The 16,467-nt window shown below is 44.9% G+C and overlaps 1 protein-coding gene across 1 annotated transcript in view; it reads left to right on the top strand.

Moving 5' to 3' along the window:
- The first annotated feature begins 392 nt into the window (after nucleotides 1–392).
- LOC135057364 (waprin-Phi1-like) overlaps nucleotides 393–16,467 on the top strand; it is a 97,088-nt gene continuing 81,013 nt past the window's right edge. Inside the window, exon 1 of the mRNA XM_063963252.1 lies at nucleotides 393–472. Within this exon, the coding sequence (XP_063819322.1) occupies nucleotides 400–472 (73 nt within the window). The 5' untranslated portion in view covers nucleotides 393–399. The remainder of the gene's footprint in view (nucleotides 473–16,467) is intronic.

Here is a 16,467-nt window from a genome sequence, read left to right as displayed (position 1 = left end):
TTTGTTAAGTTGAGCAAGATCATTACTTAATACTTTGTGGTTTTATTTCCTGTAACAAAGACTTTAAAGGAATAATCCAGGTTTCAGCAGACAATATGATTCAGGAATACATTACATCATATATCACAAGACATACAGTATCAAATGATCATACAATATATGTGTAAACATTATACAATGGTGAATTTTCCTTCTTTCAATAATACCATATTTGCTTCTAATTTAAGACTTGTTGTACAATAGATTGATGTATTTTTGACTTGTCCTTTATAATTATTTTGTTTGGCTTCTTTTATGCGTGGGATTGTAACAGTATACAGTACTGTACCACACAGACATCACCCCAGCACACTGACCGCTGCTACACTGGTCTTGAGAGCCCTATTACTTGACTCCACAATGCTCAGAGTTCTGATTTTCTCTGCACTGTTGGCTGTGGCTCTATGTCATGACAGCAGCAGTGAAAGCCATGGTAAGACCTATATGATTTGCAATATATTAGTTTAGTGTATATGTGCAGTGACGTAGACTGAAGTACTTTGATAATGGTACAATGTGTAACCAGAGCAGTGCTATGTACACATATATTGGGGATGTAGTTACAGTATGTCAGGAGACCGCCAGTCACAACACCTCCCCCTACTTCCCACCCCATGAGAATCCCAACAGTTGGCATGCCGACTCATAGGGACTATTCCCACATGTGGGTGTCCACAACACCCATAGAGTGTGAAAACAGCAAGGGGCTTGTTGCACTGCTCCCCCCCCCCACACACACACCCCGCCAGAATTCGGTCACGCATACCCAATCCGTATATTGATGTTACTGTATAGTATGTACAACAGCTGCACTTTACTAGGCATAGTGTGATGCAGTATTTATACAGGATTTGACAATAAATTAAAATTATTATTTTTTTATTCTCTTTCTGCCCTAATGTATGTTCCCGTATACAGTATGTTGTTGTTCCCTTTCTTTACACTATTATCTGTCTCTGTCTTCCTTTCAGTAATGTTATCAGTGAACCTGCGCTTTTAACTTGGATATGTTTTTATATAAACACAAATTAAAAACGATTACAATACATAGCTACCGGACAGTATCATAAAATTCACATATAATACATAAAAATATATATATATAATATATCATATAATTATATTATATAACCAAGCCTCAGCAATATAATAATCATAGATCTAAGCCTAGATAATAAGCACTAAATGGATGCCTTTACTTAGAATGGTTAATGCAATAGCAGTCCCAATAAAGCTTCATCTTGGAATAATAAAAAAACTGGAATCCATGCTGGAGAGTTAGTATGCAAAGTTAATATAGCAACATGCTTCCTCCAAAGTGTTAGCACTTCCACAATAGTTAGTAGTCAGAGCTTAAGAATTCATGCAATGCAGCAAATAGGTATAATCCAGCAGTGAGAGGGTAATATCAAAGACATCAGATATATTGAATACACCATGTAATGCAATCAATTAAATACCTCTCCCAGTGAATGTTTATTCAGGCAGATTCTCCCCCTGGGATCATACGCTGGTAGGTGGAAGACTGCTTTTCTCCCCTTGCACTGGGGTCTGCTGGTTACACAATGGCCGGCCAGCTCCAAGAATTTTAAACAAGCAGATAATTGCTGCAGTGTTTGCAATAGTGTCCTCTCCTCTCACAGAAGCATTTCTCCACCTCCAAAATGGTGTCAGCGGCTTGCTCAGTGTTAGAAGTGCCCCTGTAGATGTTCTGGCATTTAAATATCATATTTCCCTGTCCGCGCATGCGCACTTCACATGCGGGTCAAGCCTCTCTTTCAATAGTGCTGTATGAGCCTATGCAGCTCAGAGACCTACAATCCAAGCCTCAGTCTCAATACCATTCATTGGAAACAGCTCCCTGGACTCAATATTTATATAAACCAACCTACATTAACACTTTCTAATTAAACAGTAATACATAAATAATGATAGATAGATAAATAAATAAATAAATAAACTATTTCAAATTTCCATATATGTTCCTATGGACACTGGTATTGTATGTCTGACGTCACTGCTATTATCACTACGCCCTCTAGTGGCATTACATATTTAATGACCATAACAGGCACAAAAAATATAATAATTTCAATCTATTCATAATATCTAGTATTTATTACTTGACATAAACTAGAGATGAGCGGGTTCGGTTTCTTTGAATCCGAACCCGCACGAACTTCACTTTTTTTTCCACGGGTCCGAGCGACTCGGATCTTCCCGCCTTGCTCGGTTAACCCGAGCGCGCCCGAACGTCATCATGACGCTGTCGGATTCTCGCGAGGCTCGGATTCTATCGCGAGACTCGGATTCTATATAAGGAGCCGCGCGTCGCCGCCATTTTCACTCGTGCATTGAGATTGATAGGGAGAGGACGTGTCTGGCGTCCTCTCCATTAGAATAGAGATAGATAGATTAGATAGAGAGAGATTGTGCAGAGTCGCAGACAGAGTTAGTTTACCACAGTCAGTGACCAGTGCAGTTGCTAGTTAACTTTTATTTAATATAATATATCCGTTCACTTCTCTCTGCTATATCCGTTCTCTGCCTGAAAAAAAAAACGATACACAGCACAGTCAGTCACACAGTGTGACTCAGTCTGTGTGCACTCAGCTCAGCCCAGTGTGCTGCACAGTCATCAATGTATAAATTAAAAGCTTATAATTAATTGTGGGGGAGACTGGGGAGCACTGCAGGTTGTTAGCAGGAGCCAGGAGTACAATTATATTAATTAACAGTGCACACTTTTGCTGCAGGAGTGGTGACCAGTGCCTGACCACCAGTATAGTATTGTTGTATACTACTAATATCTCTTTAAATATCAACCAGTCTATATTAGCAGCAGACACAGTACAGTGCGGTAGTTCACGGCTGTGGCTACCTCTGTGTCGGCACACGGCAGGCAGTCCGTCCGACCAGAATTGTATTATTTATTATTATATACCTACCACCTAACCGTGGTTTTTTTTTCATTCTTTATACCGTCATAGTGTCATCCTAATTGTTACGAGTATACTACTATCTCTTTATCAACCAGTGTACAGTGCGGTAGTTCACGGCTGTGGCTACCTCTGTGTCGGCACACGGCAGGCAGTCCGTCCGACCAGAATTGTATTATTTATTATTATATACCTACCACCTAACCGTGGTTTTTTTTTCATTCTTTATACCGTCATAGTGTCATCCTAATTGTTACGAGTATACTACTATCTCTTTATCAACCAGTGTACAGTGCGGTAGTTCACGGCTGTGGCTACCTCTGTGTCGGCACACGGCAGGCAGTCCGTCCGACCAGAATTGTATTATTTATTATTATATACCTACCACCTAACCGTGGTTTTTTTTTCATTCTTTATACCGTCATAGTGTCATCCTAATTGTTACGAGTATACTACTATCTCTTTATCAACCAGTGTACAGTGCGGTAGTTCACGGCTGTGGCTACCTCTGTGTCGGCACACGGCAGGCAGTCCGTCCGACCAGAATTGTATTATTTATTATTATATACCTACCACCTAACCGTGGTTTTTTTTTCATTCTTTATACCGTCATAGTGTCATCCTAATTGTTACGAGTATACTACTATCTCTTTATCAACCAGTGTACAGTGCGGTAGTTCACGGCTGTGGCTACCTCTGTGTCGGCAGTCGGCAGGCAGTCCGTCCATCCATAATTGTATTATTATTATAATATATACCACCTAACCGTGGTTTTTTTTTCATTCTTTATACCGTCATAGTGTCATACTAGTTGTTACGAGTATACTACTATCTCTTTATCAACCAGTGTACAGTGCGGTAGTTCACGGCTGTGGCTACCTCTGTGTCGGCAGTCGGCAGGCAGTCCGTCCATCCATAATTGTATTATTATTATAATATATACCACCTAACTGTGGTTTTTTTTGCATTCTTTATACCGTCGTCATAGTGTCATACTAGTTGTTACGAGTATACTACTATCTCTTTATCAACCAGTGTACAGTGCGGTAGTTCACGGCTGTGGCTACCTCTGTGTCGGCAGTCGGCAGGCAGTCCGTCCATCCATAATTGTATTATTATTATAATATATACCACCTAACCGTGGTTTTTTTTTCATTCTTTATACCGTCGTCATAGTGTCATACTAGTTGTTACGAGTATACTACTATCTCTTTATCAACCAGTGTACAGTGCGGTAGTTCACGGCTGTGGCTACCTCTGTGTCGGCAGTCGGCAGGCAGTCCGTCCATCCATAATTGTATTATTATTATAATATATACCACCTAACCGTGGTTTTTTTTTCATTCTTTATACCGTCGTCATAGTGTCATACTAGTTGTTACGAGTATACTACTATCTCTTTATCAACCAGTGTACAGTGCGGTAGTTCACGGCTGTGGCTACCTCTGTGTCGGCAGTCGGCAGGCAGTCCGTCCATCCATAATTGTATTATTATTATAATATATACCACCTAACCGTGGTTTTTTTTTCATTCTTTATACCGTCGTCATAGTGTCATACTAGTTGTTACGAGTATACTACTATCTCTTTATCAACCAGTGTACAGTGCGGTAGTTCACGGCTGTGGCTACCTCTGTGTCGGCAGTCGGCAGCCAGTCCGTCCATCCATAATTGTATTATTATTATAATATATACCACCTAACCGTGGTTTTTTTTTCATTCTTTATACCGTCGTCATAGTGTCATACTAGTTGTTACGAGTATACTACTATCTCTTTATCAACCAGTGTACAGTGCGGTAGTTCACGGCTGTGGCTACCTCTGTGTCGGCAGTCGGCAGGCAGTCCGTCCATCCATAATTGTATTATTATTATAATATATACCACCTAACCGTGTTTTTTTTTTCATTCTTTATACCGTCGTCATAGTGTCATACTAGTTGTTACGAGTATACTACTATCTCTTTATCAACCAGTGTACAGTGCGGTAGTTCACGGCTGTGGCTACCTCTGTGTCGGCAGTCGGCAGGCAGTCCGTCCATCCATAATTGTATTATTATTATAATATATACCACCTAACCGTGGTTTTTTTATACCACCTAACCGTGGCAGTCCGTCCATAATTGTATACTAGTATCCAATCCATCCATCTCCATTGTTTACCTGAGGTGCCTTTTAGTTCTGCCTATAAAATATGGAGAACAAAAAAGTTGAGGTTCCAAAATTAGGGAAAGATCAAGATCCACTTCCACCTCGTGCTGAAGCTGCTGCCACTAGTCATGGCCGAGACGATGAAATGCCAGCAACGTCGTCTGCCAAGGCCGATGCCCAATGTCATAGTACAGAGCATGTCAAATCCAAAACACCAAATATCAGAAAAAAAAGGACTCCAAAACCTAAAATAAAATTGTCGGAGGAGAAGCGTAAACTTGCCAATATGCCATTTACCACACGGAGTGGCAAGGAACGGCTGAGGCCCTGGCCTATGTTCATGGCTAGTGGTTCAGCTTCACATGAGGATGGAAGCACTCAGCCTCTCGCTAGAAAACTGAAAAGACTCAAGCTGGCAAAAGCACCGCAAAGAACTGTGCGTTCTTTGAAATCCCAAATCCACAAGGAGAGTCCAATTGTGTCGTTTGCGATGCCTGACCTTCCCAACACTGGACGTGAAGAGCATGCGCCTTCCACTATTTGCATGCCCCCTGCAAGTGCTGGAAGGAGCACCCGCAGTCCAGTTCCTGATAGTCAGATTGAAGATGTCAGTGTTGAAGTACACCAGGATGAGGAGGATATGGGTGTTGCTGGCGCTGGGGAGGAAATTGACCAGGAGGATTCTGATGGTGAGGTGGTTTGTTTAAGTCAGGCACCCGGGGAGACACCTGTTGTCCGTGGGAGGAATATGGCCGTTGACATGCCAGGTGAAAATACCAAAAAAATCAGCTCTTCGGTGTGGAGGTATTTCACCAGAAATGCGGACAACAGGTGTCAAGCCGTGTGTTCCCTTTGTCAAGCTGTAATAAGTAGGGGTAAGGACGTTAACCACCTCGGAACATCCTCCCTTATACGTCACCTGCAGCGCATTCATAATAAGTCAGTGACAAGTTCAAAAACTTTGGGTGACAGCGGAAGCAGTCCACTGACCAGTAAATCCCTTCCTCTTGTAACCAAGCTCACGCAAACCACCCCACCAACTCCCTCAGTGTCAATTTCCTCCTTCCCCAGGAATGCCAATAGTCCTGCAGGCCATGTCACTGGCAAGTCTGACGAGTCCTCTCCTGCCTGGGATTCCTCCGATGCATCCTTGCGTGTAACGCCTACTGCTGCTGGCGCTGCTGTTGTTGCCGCTGGGAGTCGATGGTCATCCCAGAGGGGAAGTCGTAAGCCCACTTGTACTACTTCCAGTAAGCAATTGACTGTTCAACAGTCCTTTGCGAGGAAGATGAAATATCACAGCAGTCATCCTACTGCAAAGCGGATAACTGAGTCCTTGACAACTATGTTGGTGTTAGACGTGCGTCCGGTATCCGCCGTTAGTTCACAGGGAACTAGACAATTTATTGAGGCAGTGTGCCCCCGTTACCAAATACCATCTAGGTTCCACTTCTCTAGGCAGGCGATACCGAGAATGTACACGGACGTCAGAAAAAGACTCACCAGTCTCCTAAAAAATGCAGTTGTACCCAATGTCCACTTAACCACGGACATGTGGACAAGTGGAGCAGGGCAGGGTCAGGACTATATGACTGTGACAGCCCACTGGGTAGATGTATGGACTCCCGCCGCAAGAACAGCAGCGGCGGCACCAGTAGCAGCATCTCGCAAACGCCAACTCTTTCCTAGGCAGGCTACGCTTTGTATCACCGCTTTCCAGAATACGCACACAGCTGAAAACCTCTTACGGCAACTGAGGAAGATCATCGCGGAATGGCTTACCCCAATTGGACTCTCCTGTGGATTTGTGGCATCGGACAACGCCAGCAATATTGTGTGTGCATTAAATATGGGCAAATTCCAGCACGTCCCATGTTTTGCACATACCTTGAATTTGGTGGTGCAGAATTTTTTAAAAAACGACAGGGGCGTGCAAGAGATGCTGTCGGTGGCCAGAAAAATTGCGGGACACTTTCGGCGTACAGGCACCACGTACAGAAGACTGGAGCACCACCAAAAACTACTGAACCTGCCCTGCCATCATCTGAAGCAAGAAGTGGTAACGAGGTGGAATTCAACCCTCTATATGCTTCAGAGGTTGGAGGAGCAGCAAAAGGCCATTCAAGCCTATACAATTGAGCACGATATAGGAGATGGAATGCACCTGTCTCAAGTGCAGTGGAGAATGATTTCAACGTTGTGCAAGGTTCTGATGCCCTTTGAACTTGCCACACGTGAAGTCAGTTCAGACACTGCCAGCCTGAGTCAGGGCATTCCCCTCATCAGGCTTTTGCAGAAGAAGCTGGAGGCATTGAAGAAGGAGCTAACACGGAGCGATTCCGCTAGGCATGTGGGACTTGTGGATGCAGCCCTTAATTCGCTTAACAAGGATTCACGGGTGGTCAATCTGTTGAAATCAGAGCACTACATTTTGGCCACCGTGCTCGATCCTAGATTTAAAGCCTACCTTGGATCTCTCTTTCCGGCAGACACAGGTCTGCTGGGGTTGAAGGACCTGCTGGTGACAAAATTGTCAAGTCAAGCGGAACGCGACCTGTCAACATCTCCTCCTTCACATTCTCCCGCAACTGGGGGTGCGAGGAAAAGGCTCAGAATTCCGAGCCCACCCGCTGGCGGTGATGCAGGGCAGTCTGGAGCGACTGCTGATGCTGACATCTGGTCCGGACTGAAGGACCTGCCAACGATTACGGACATGTCGTCTACTGTCACTGCATATGATTCTCTCAACATTGATAGAATGGTGGAGGATTATATGAGTGACCGCATCCAAGTAGGCACGTCACACAGTCCGTACTTATACTGGCAGGAAAAAGAGGCAATTTGGAGGCCCTTGCACAAACTGGCTTTATTCTACCTAAGTTGCCCTCCCACAAGTGTGTACTCCGAAAGAGTGTTTAGTGCCGCCGCTCACCTTGTCAGCAATCGGCGTACGAGGTTACATCCAGAAAATGTGGAGAAGATGATGTTCATTAAAATGAATTATAATCAATTCCTCCGCGGAGACATTGACCAGCAGCAATTGCCTCCACAAAGTACACAGGGAGCTGAGATGGTGGATTCCAGTGGGGACGAATTGATAATCTGTGAGGAGGGGGATGTACACGGTGATATATCGGAGGGTGAAGATGAGGTGGACATCTTGCCTCTGTAGAGCCAGTTTGTGCAAGGAGAGATTAATTGCTTCTTTTTTGGGGGGGGTCCAAACCAACCCGTCATATCAGTCACAGTCGTGTGGCAGACCCTGTCACTGAAATGATGGGTTGGTTAAAGTGTGCATGTCCTGTTTTGTTTATACAACATAAGGGTGGGTGGGAGGGCCCAAGGATAATTCCATCTTGCACCTCTTTTTTCTTTTCTTTTTCTTTGCATCATGTGCTGATTGGGGAGGGTTTTTTGGAAGGGACATCCTGCGTAACACTGCAGTGCCACTCCTAGATGGGCCCGGTGTTTGTGTCGGCCACTAGGGTCGCTAATCTTACTCACACAGCTACCTCATTGCGCCTCTTTTTTTCTTTGCGTCATGTGCTGTTTGGGGAGGGTTTTTTGGAAGGGACATCCTGCGTGACACTGCAGTGCCACTCCTAGATGGGCCCGGTGTTTGTGTCGGCCACTAGGGTCGCTAATCTTACTCACACAGTCAGCTACCTCATTGCGCCTCTTTTTTTCTTTGCGTCATGTGCTGTTTGGGGAGGGTTTTTTGGAAGGGCCATCCTGCGTGACACTGCAGTGCCACTCCTAGATGGGCCCGGTGTTTGTGTCGGCCACTAGGGTCGCTAATCTTACTCACACAGCTACCTCATTGCGCCTCTTTTTTTCTTTGCGTCATGTGCTGTTTGGGGAGGGTTTTTTGGAAGGGCCATCCTGCGTGACACTGCAGTGCCACTCCTAGATGGGCCCGGTGTTTGTGTCGGCCACTAGGGTCGCTAATCTTACTCACACAGCTACCTCATTGCGCCTCTTTTTTTCTTTGCGTCATGTGCTGTTTGGGGAGGGTTTTTTGGAAGGGACATCCTGCGTGACACTGCAGTGCCACTCCTAGATGGGCCCGGTGTTTGTGTCGGCCACTAGGGTCGCTTATCTTACTCACACAGCGACCTCGGTGCAAATTTTAGGACTAAAAATAATATTGTGAGGTGTGAGGTATTCAGAATAGACTGAAAATGAGTGTAAATTATGGTTTTTGAGGTTAATAATACTTTGGGATCAAAATGACCCCCAAATTCTATGATTTAAGCTGTTTTTTAGTGTTTTTGGAAAAAAACACCCGAATCCAAAACACACCCGAATCCGACAAAAATAATTCGGTGAGGTTTTGCCAAAACGCGTTCGAACCCAAAACACGGCCGCGGAACCGAACCCAAAACCAAAACACAAAACCCGAAAAATTTCAGGCGCTCATCTCTAACATAAACATCCAACATTTAAAGTTTAGAATCACTGAATCTCTATGGACCTTCATTATGAGGGCCGGTCAATAAAGCAAATCAGTCATTTCTTATATTTATTATTTACTATATCTATTGTTTAGTATTCCATGATCATTACCTCCAAGGTAACCAAAAAAAATGCAAAGACATTAGTGGTCATTCCGAGTTGTTCGCTCGCTAGCAGTTTTCAGCAGCCGTGCAAACGCTATGCCGCCTCCCACTGGGAGTGTATTTTAGCTTAGCAGAAGTGCGAACGAAAGGATCGCACAGCAGCTACAAAATATTTTTGTGCAGTTTCAGAGTAGCTTCAGACCTACTCAGCGCTTGCGATCACTTCAGACTATTCAGTTCCTGTTTTGACGTCACAAACACGCCCTGCGTTCGCCCAGCCACGCCTGCATTTTTCCTGGCACGCCTGTGTTTTTTTGAACACTCCCTGAAAACGGTCAGTTGACACCCAGAAACGCCCTCTTCCTGTCAATCACTCTGCTGCCAGCAGTGCAACTGAAATGCTTCGCTAGACCTTGTGTAAAAATACATCGGCCATTGTGAAAATACGTCGCGCGTGCGCACTGCGCCGCATACGCATGCGCAGAAGTGCCGATTTTTACCTTAATCGCTGTGCAGCGAACATTTTTAGCTAGCGATCAACTCGGAATGACCCCCATTACCAATATATGTATATACACCAATTTATAATGAGTCCGCATATATTGTGCATAAACAAATCAGTTCACAATTATTCCGTATACTATACTAGGGGATCAACTAATAGGCATACAGCCCCCACATAATTCTCCAACAATTTAACACTTATCTCTCTCCTTAACAGACAACATAGTTATATCATAGATCCGCATTATTTATACTCCACTTAATGTTATCCTATAGTTATACCATATAGTAGAAAATCAATACCTCATAATTCATCCCAGTAAGGAATTCTATTTAGTATATATATATATATATATATATATATATATATATATATATATACACACAACCATGATAATTCCTATATATACTCATATTAGTAATGCATATAACCAATATAAACCCTTTGGTATCCCTTAGCCCACCTAAAAGGATAATAATATACAGACAGCATAATTTAATACTAAACATCACCCCTTATACTCCATTAAGTTCTACCATGTCATTCAGGCCACCCGGCACCAACGTGTCCAGCCTATAAATCCAGTATGCTTCTCACCTACATAGTAAGCTGAAACGATCTCCTCCTCGTATTGTATTTTTAATATGTTCTACAGTTATCATCCTGCTATTATCCAAATTGGATTTTGACACTGGATAATGTAACTGGACAGTGGGTGCCTTGCGCCCTTTAATACATTCCCTGATGTTCCATGTATCTAATGTGCATAGTGCAGGTGGTCCTACCAACGTATTGTTTTCCACATAAACAGGTGATGACATAAATAACATATATCGAGTAACAATTCAGGAACTCTTTAATCTGGAATTCCTCTCCAGTGTTAGATGAAGTAAACACTGTGCTCTTTCTCGGCAGATTGTTACATGATAAACAATTTGACCTTCCACATCTATGGAAGCCCAATGGTTTCTCAGGCAGCCATGTATGTTCACTCACTGCTTTTTTGCCCCCTCAAAAGTGACTAGGTACCAATTTCGAACGTAGATTTTCTGCTTTCCGAAATATTGTACACCCTCTCGGATCAAGTTGGGGCTTCAACACCTCATCCAACATTAGAAGAGATGTATTTTTCTTAATCACTTGTTGTATTTGGTAGGCACAACCATTATATTGAGTGATAAATGACATATTTCTATTATTTTTATCTTCCCCATTACCCTTTTTGGGGATATTGGGATCAATTCCCAGAGATTAGCTGCACTGACTTTGATGAGTGACGGTGCCAGGTGTATATATTTATATATATATATATATATATATATAGCAGTGAACCTATCTTCTACATCCAGTAGAGGCGGACATTTCTTGAGTGGAACCATTATTCTTAGAAATGCAGTCTGTCAATTCTTCTGGATTCTCTAGAACAAGCGGCTCCTCCTCCCTCCTCCCTTCCAGTAAGTACACTGCAAGGCCACAAATCTAGCGCAGCAGCAGTAAGTACAATTAAAAAAATAAAGAACAAATAATAATATTAAATAATACATTTTAGAGGGTGCAGTGGGATTGGCTTTGGGGCCACTCCAAGCTGCCAAGCCCCATAATGGCTGCTTGCCCTGCACCTTGTATATATGGCCATATCTGTCTGTCTATGCCCCCTCTAATCTGTCCATCTATACCCCCTCCTAACCGTCCGTCTATGCCCACCCCGTCCGTATGTCTATGTCCATTCGCCTTTCCGTCTATGCCTCCATTTGGTGCTCTGTCTGTGTATGCCCCCTCTTGTCCATACATCTATACCCCCATATGGTGCTCTGTCTGTTCATCTGTGCCCTTTCTCATCCGTCCCTCTATCCATCTGTGCCCCCTCTCATCCATCCATCTGTACTCCCAAATGGTGCTCTAGCCTCCCGTTTGTATGCCCCCTCCTGTCCATCTGTCTATACCCCCATATAGTGCTCTGTCTGTTCATCTGTCTGTCTATACCCCCAGCCTGTCTGTCCATTTGTACAGCTATGCCCCCTACCGTCCATCTATAGCCCTACATAGTTACATAGTTAGTGAGGTTGAAAAGAGGCACAATGCCCATCGGGTTCAACCTGTATTCTATGTTAAGATGTTCATATTATAATGCACCTGCTGAAGTAAAGGTTTAGTACCAATTGACAACTATGATTGTTACCACTCCCAGATATTAATGTCACTATGTTAAAAGCTATAACCCTGAATACTTTTTCCAGTAAAAAATTTGTCAAGTCCGTTCTTAAATGCATTTACAGAGTCCGCCATTATTACCTTCTCTGGCAGGGAGTTCCAAATCTTTATTTCCCTTACCGTGAAGAACCCTTTCCTTCATTGTGTACGGAATTTTCTCTCCTCTAGCCTCAGCGAGTGCCCACATAGTTCTTTTAATAAACAAATCCACTGCTAACTCCTTGTAATGACCCTTTACATATTTGAAGATATTAATAATGTCTCCTCTTAGAAGCCTCTTTTCTAGTGTATACATACAGTATTTCTCTAACGTCCTAGTGGATGCTGGGAACTCCGTAAGGACCATGGGGAATAGCGGGCTCCGAAGGAGGCTGGGCACTCTAGAAAGATCTTAGACTACCTGGTGTGCACTGGCTCCTCCCACTATGACCCTCCTCCAAGCCTCAGTTAGATTTCGTGCCCGGCCGAGGTTGGATGCACACTAGGGGCTCTCCTGAGCTCTTAGAAAGTTATAGTCTTAGAATTTGTTCTTTTCAGTGAGACCTGCTGGCAACAGGCTCACTGCAGCGAGGGACTAAGGGGAGAAGAAGCGAACTCGCCTGCTTGCAGCCGGATTGGGCTTCTTAGGCTACTGGACACCATTAGCTCCAGAGGGATCGACCGCAGGCCCAGCCTTGATGTTCGGTCCCGGAGCCGCGCCGCCGTCCCCCTTACAGAGCCAGAAGCAAGAAGATGGTCCGGAAAATCGGCGGCATGAAGGCTCAGTCTTCACCAAGGTAGCGCACAGCACTGCAGCTGTGCGCCATTGCTCCTCATACACACTTCACACTCCGGTCACTGAGGGTGCAGAGCGCTGGGGGGGGGCGCTCTGAGGCAGCAATAAAAACACCTTGGCTGGCAAAAATACTTCAATATATAGCCCATGGGGCTATATATGAGGTAAATACCCCTGCCAGAAGTCCATAAAAAACGGGAGAATAGGCCGCGAAAAAGGGGCGGAGCCTATCTCCTCAGCACACTGGCGCCATTTTCCCTCACAGCTCCGTTGGAGGGAAGCTCCCTGGCTCTCCCCTGCAGTCTACAAGGGTTAAAAAAAGAGAGAGGGGGCACTAAATTTAGGCGCAGTATACATTATATATATAGATATAAAGCTATAGGGGACATAACTCAGTTAGTCCCTGCAGTATATAGCGCTCTGGTGTGTGCTGGCATACTCTCACTCTGTCCCCCCAAAGGGCTTTTGTGGGTCCTGTCCTCGTTTAGAGCATTCCCTGTGTGTCTGCGGTGTGTCGGTACGGCTGTGTCGACATGTTGAATGAGGAGGCTTATATGGTGACGGAACAGAGGCCGATATATGTGATGTCGCCCCCTGTGGGGCCGACACCAGAGTGGATAGAGAGGTAAAAGGTATTAACCGACAGTGTCAACTCCTTACATAAAAGGGTGGATGACGTAACAGCTGTGGGACAGCCGGCTTCGCAGCCCGCGCCTGCCCAGGCGTCTCAAAGGCCATCAGGGGCTCAAAAACGCCCGCTCTCTCAGATGGCAGACACAGATGTCGACACGGAGTCTGACTCCAGTGTCGACAAGGTGGAGACATATACACAATCCAATCCGTGACTTGATCCCGGCAATAAAAAATGTGTTATACATTTCTGACTTTAACCTCTATAAATGGGTTTTAGGTTTGGGGAGAAAAAACAGGCAGTGTTTTGTTCCCCCATCAGATGAATAAATGAAGTGTGTGAAAACCGTGGGTTCCCCCGTTAAGAAACTGGTAATTTATAAAAAGTTACTGATGGCGTACCCTTTCCCGCCAGGAGGATAAGTTACGCTGGGAGATATCCCCTAGGGTGGATAAGGCGCTCACACGTTTGTCAAAAAAGGTGGCACTGCCGTCTTAGGATACGGCCACTTTAATAGGTACCTGTTGATAAAAAACAGGAGGCTATCCTGAAGTCTGTATTTACACACTCAGGTACTAGACTGAGACCTGCAGATAGTGCTGCTGCAGCGTGGTTGGTGACCCTGTCAAACAGGGATAATAGTTGGCAAACATAAAAACATATTAAAGACGTTGTCTTATATATGGGGGATGCACAGAGGGATATTTTGCCGGCTGGCATCCAAAATAAATGTAATGTCCATTCTGTCAGGAGGGTATTAGAGACCTGTCACTGGACAGGTGATGCTGACTTAAAAAGCGCATAGAGAGCCTTATAAGGGTGAGGAATTATTTGGGGATGGTCTCTGGGACCTCGTATCCACAGCAACTGCTGGGAAGAAATAATTTTACCTCAGGTTTCCTCACAGAAAAAGGTACAGTCCTTTCGGCTTCAGAAAAGCAAGCGGGTCAAATGGCGCTTCCTTTCTGTACAGAGACAAGGGTAGAGGGAAAAAGCTGCACCAGTCAGCCTGTTCCCAGAATCAAGATTCTTCCCCCGCCTCCTGTGAGTACACACCATGACGCGGGTGCTCCACAGGTGTAGCCAGGTACGGTGGGGGGCCGCCTCAAAAATTTCAGCAATTAGTGGGCTCGCTCACAGGTGGATCCCTGTTTCTTCCAAGTAGTATTTCAGGGGTACAAGCTGGAATTAGAGATGTCTCCCCCCAGCCGTTTCCTAAAATATGCCTTGCTGACAACTCCCTCAGGCAGGGAGGCTGTGCTAGAGGCAATTAATAAGCGGTATTCCCAGCAGGTAATACTCAAGGTGCCCCTACTTCAACAAGGACGGGGTTACTATTCCACACGGGTTGGGGTACCGAAACCGCATGGTTCGGTGTGACCCATTTTATATTAAAATCCTTGAACATAAAAAAAATTCAAGTTCAAGATGGAATCGCTCAGGGCGGTTATTGCAAGCCTGGACGAGGGGGATTACATGGTATCCCGGGACATCAAGGATGCTTACCTGCATGTCCCCATTTACCATCCTCGCCAGGAGTACCTCAGATTTGTGGTACAGGATTACCATTACCAAGTCCAGACACTGCCGTTTGGACTGTACATGGCACCGAGGGTGTTTTATCAAGGTAATGGCCGAAATGATGATACTCCTTCAAAAAAAAAAGGGAGTTGTAATTATCCCGTATTTGGACAATCTCGTTATAAGGGCGAGGTCCAAGGAGCAGTTGGTAGTCGGGGTAGCACTATTTTGGAAAGTGCTACAACAGCATAGGTGGATTCTAAACAGTCCAAAGTCACAGCTGGTTCCTATGACACGTCTACTGTTCCTGGGGATGGTTCTGGACATAAACCAGAAATAGTGTTTCTCCCGGAGGAGAAAGCCAAGGAGTTGTCATCTCTAGTCAGAGACCTCCTGAAACCAAAATAGGTAGCGGTGCATCATTGCACGCGAGTCCTGGGAAAAATGGTAGCTTCTTACGAAGCAATCCCATTAGGCAGGTTCCATACAAGAACTTTTCAGAGGGACCTGTTGGACAAGTGGTCCGGATCGCATCTTCCGATGCATAGGCTGATAACCCTGTCTTCAAGGACCAGGGTATCTCTACTGTGGTGGCTGCAGAGTGCCCATCTTCAAGAGGGCCGCAGGTTCGGCATACAGGACTAGGTCCTAGTGACCATGGATTCCAGCCTTTGAGGCTGGGGGGCAGTCACATAGGGAAGAAACTTCCAGGGACTTTGGTCAAGTCAGGTTATTTCCCTACACATAAATATTCTGGATCTGAGGGCCATTTAAAATGCCCTGAGGCCAGCAAGGCCTCTGCTTCAAAACCAGCCGGTACTGATCCAATCAGACAACATCACGGCAGTCGCCCATGTAATCAACAGGGCGGCACAAAAAGCAGGATGGCGATGGCAGAAGCCACAAGGATTCTCCGATAGGCGGAAAATCATGTGTTAGCACTGTCAGCAGTGTTCATTCCCGGAGTGGACAACTGGGAAGCAGATCTTCTCAACAGACACGACCTCCACCCGGGAGAATGGGGACTTCCTCCAGAAGTCTTCCAATAGGATTGTACACCATTGGGAAAGGCCACAGGTGGACATGATGGCGTCCGCCTTAACAAAAAGCTATAAAAGATATTGCTCCAGGTCAAGG

Source organism: Pseudophryne corroboree, chromosome 3 (genome assembly GCF_028390025.1).
Source record: "Pseudophryne corroboree isolate aPseCor3 chromosome 3, aPseCor3.hap2, whole genome shotgun sequence".
Lineage (NCBI taxonomy): Eukaryota > Metazoa > Chordata > Amphibia > Anura > Myobatrachidae > Pseudophryne > Pseudophryne corroboree.
Note: the sequence above shows the minus strand (reverse complement) of the source record. Positions and strands in the feature narration are given on the sequence as shown.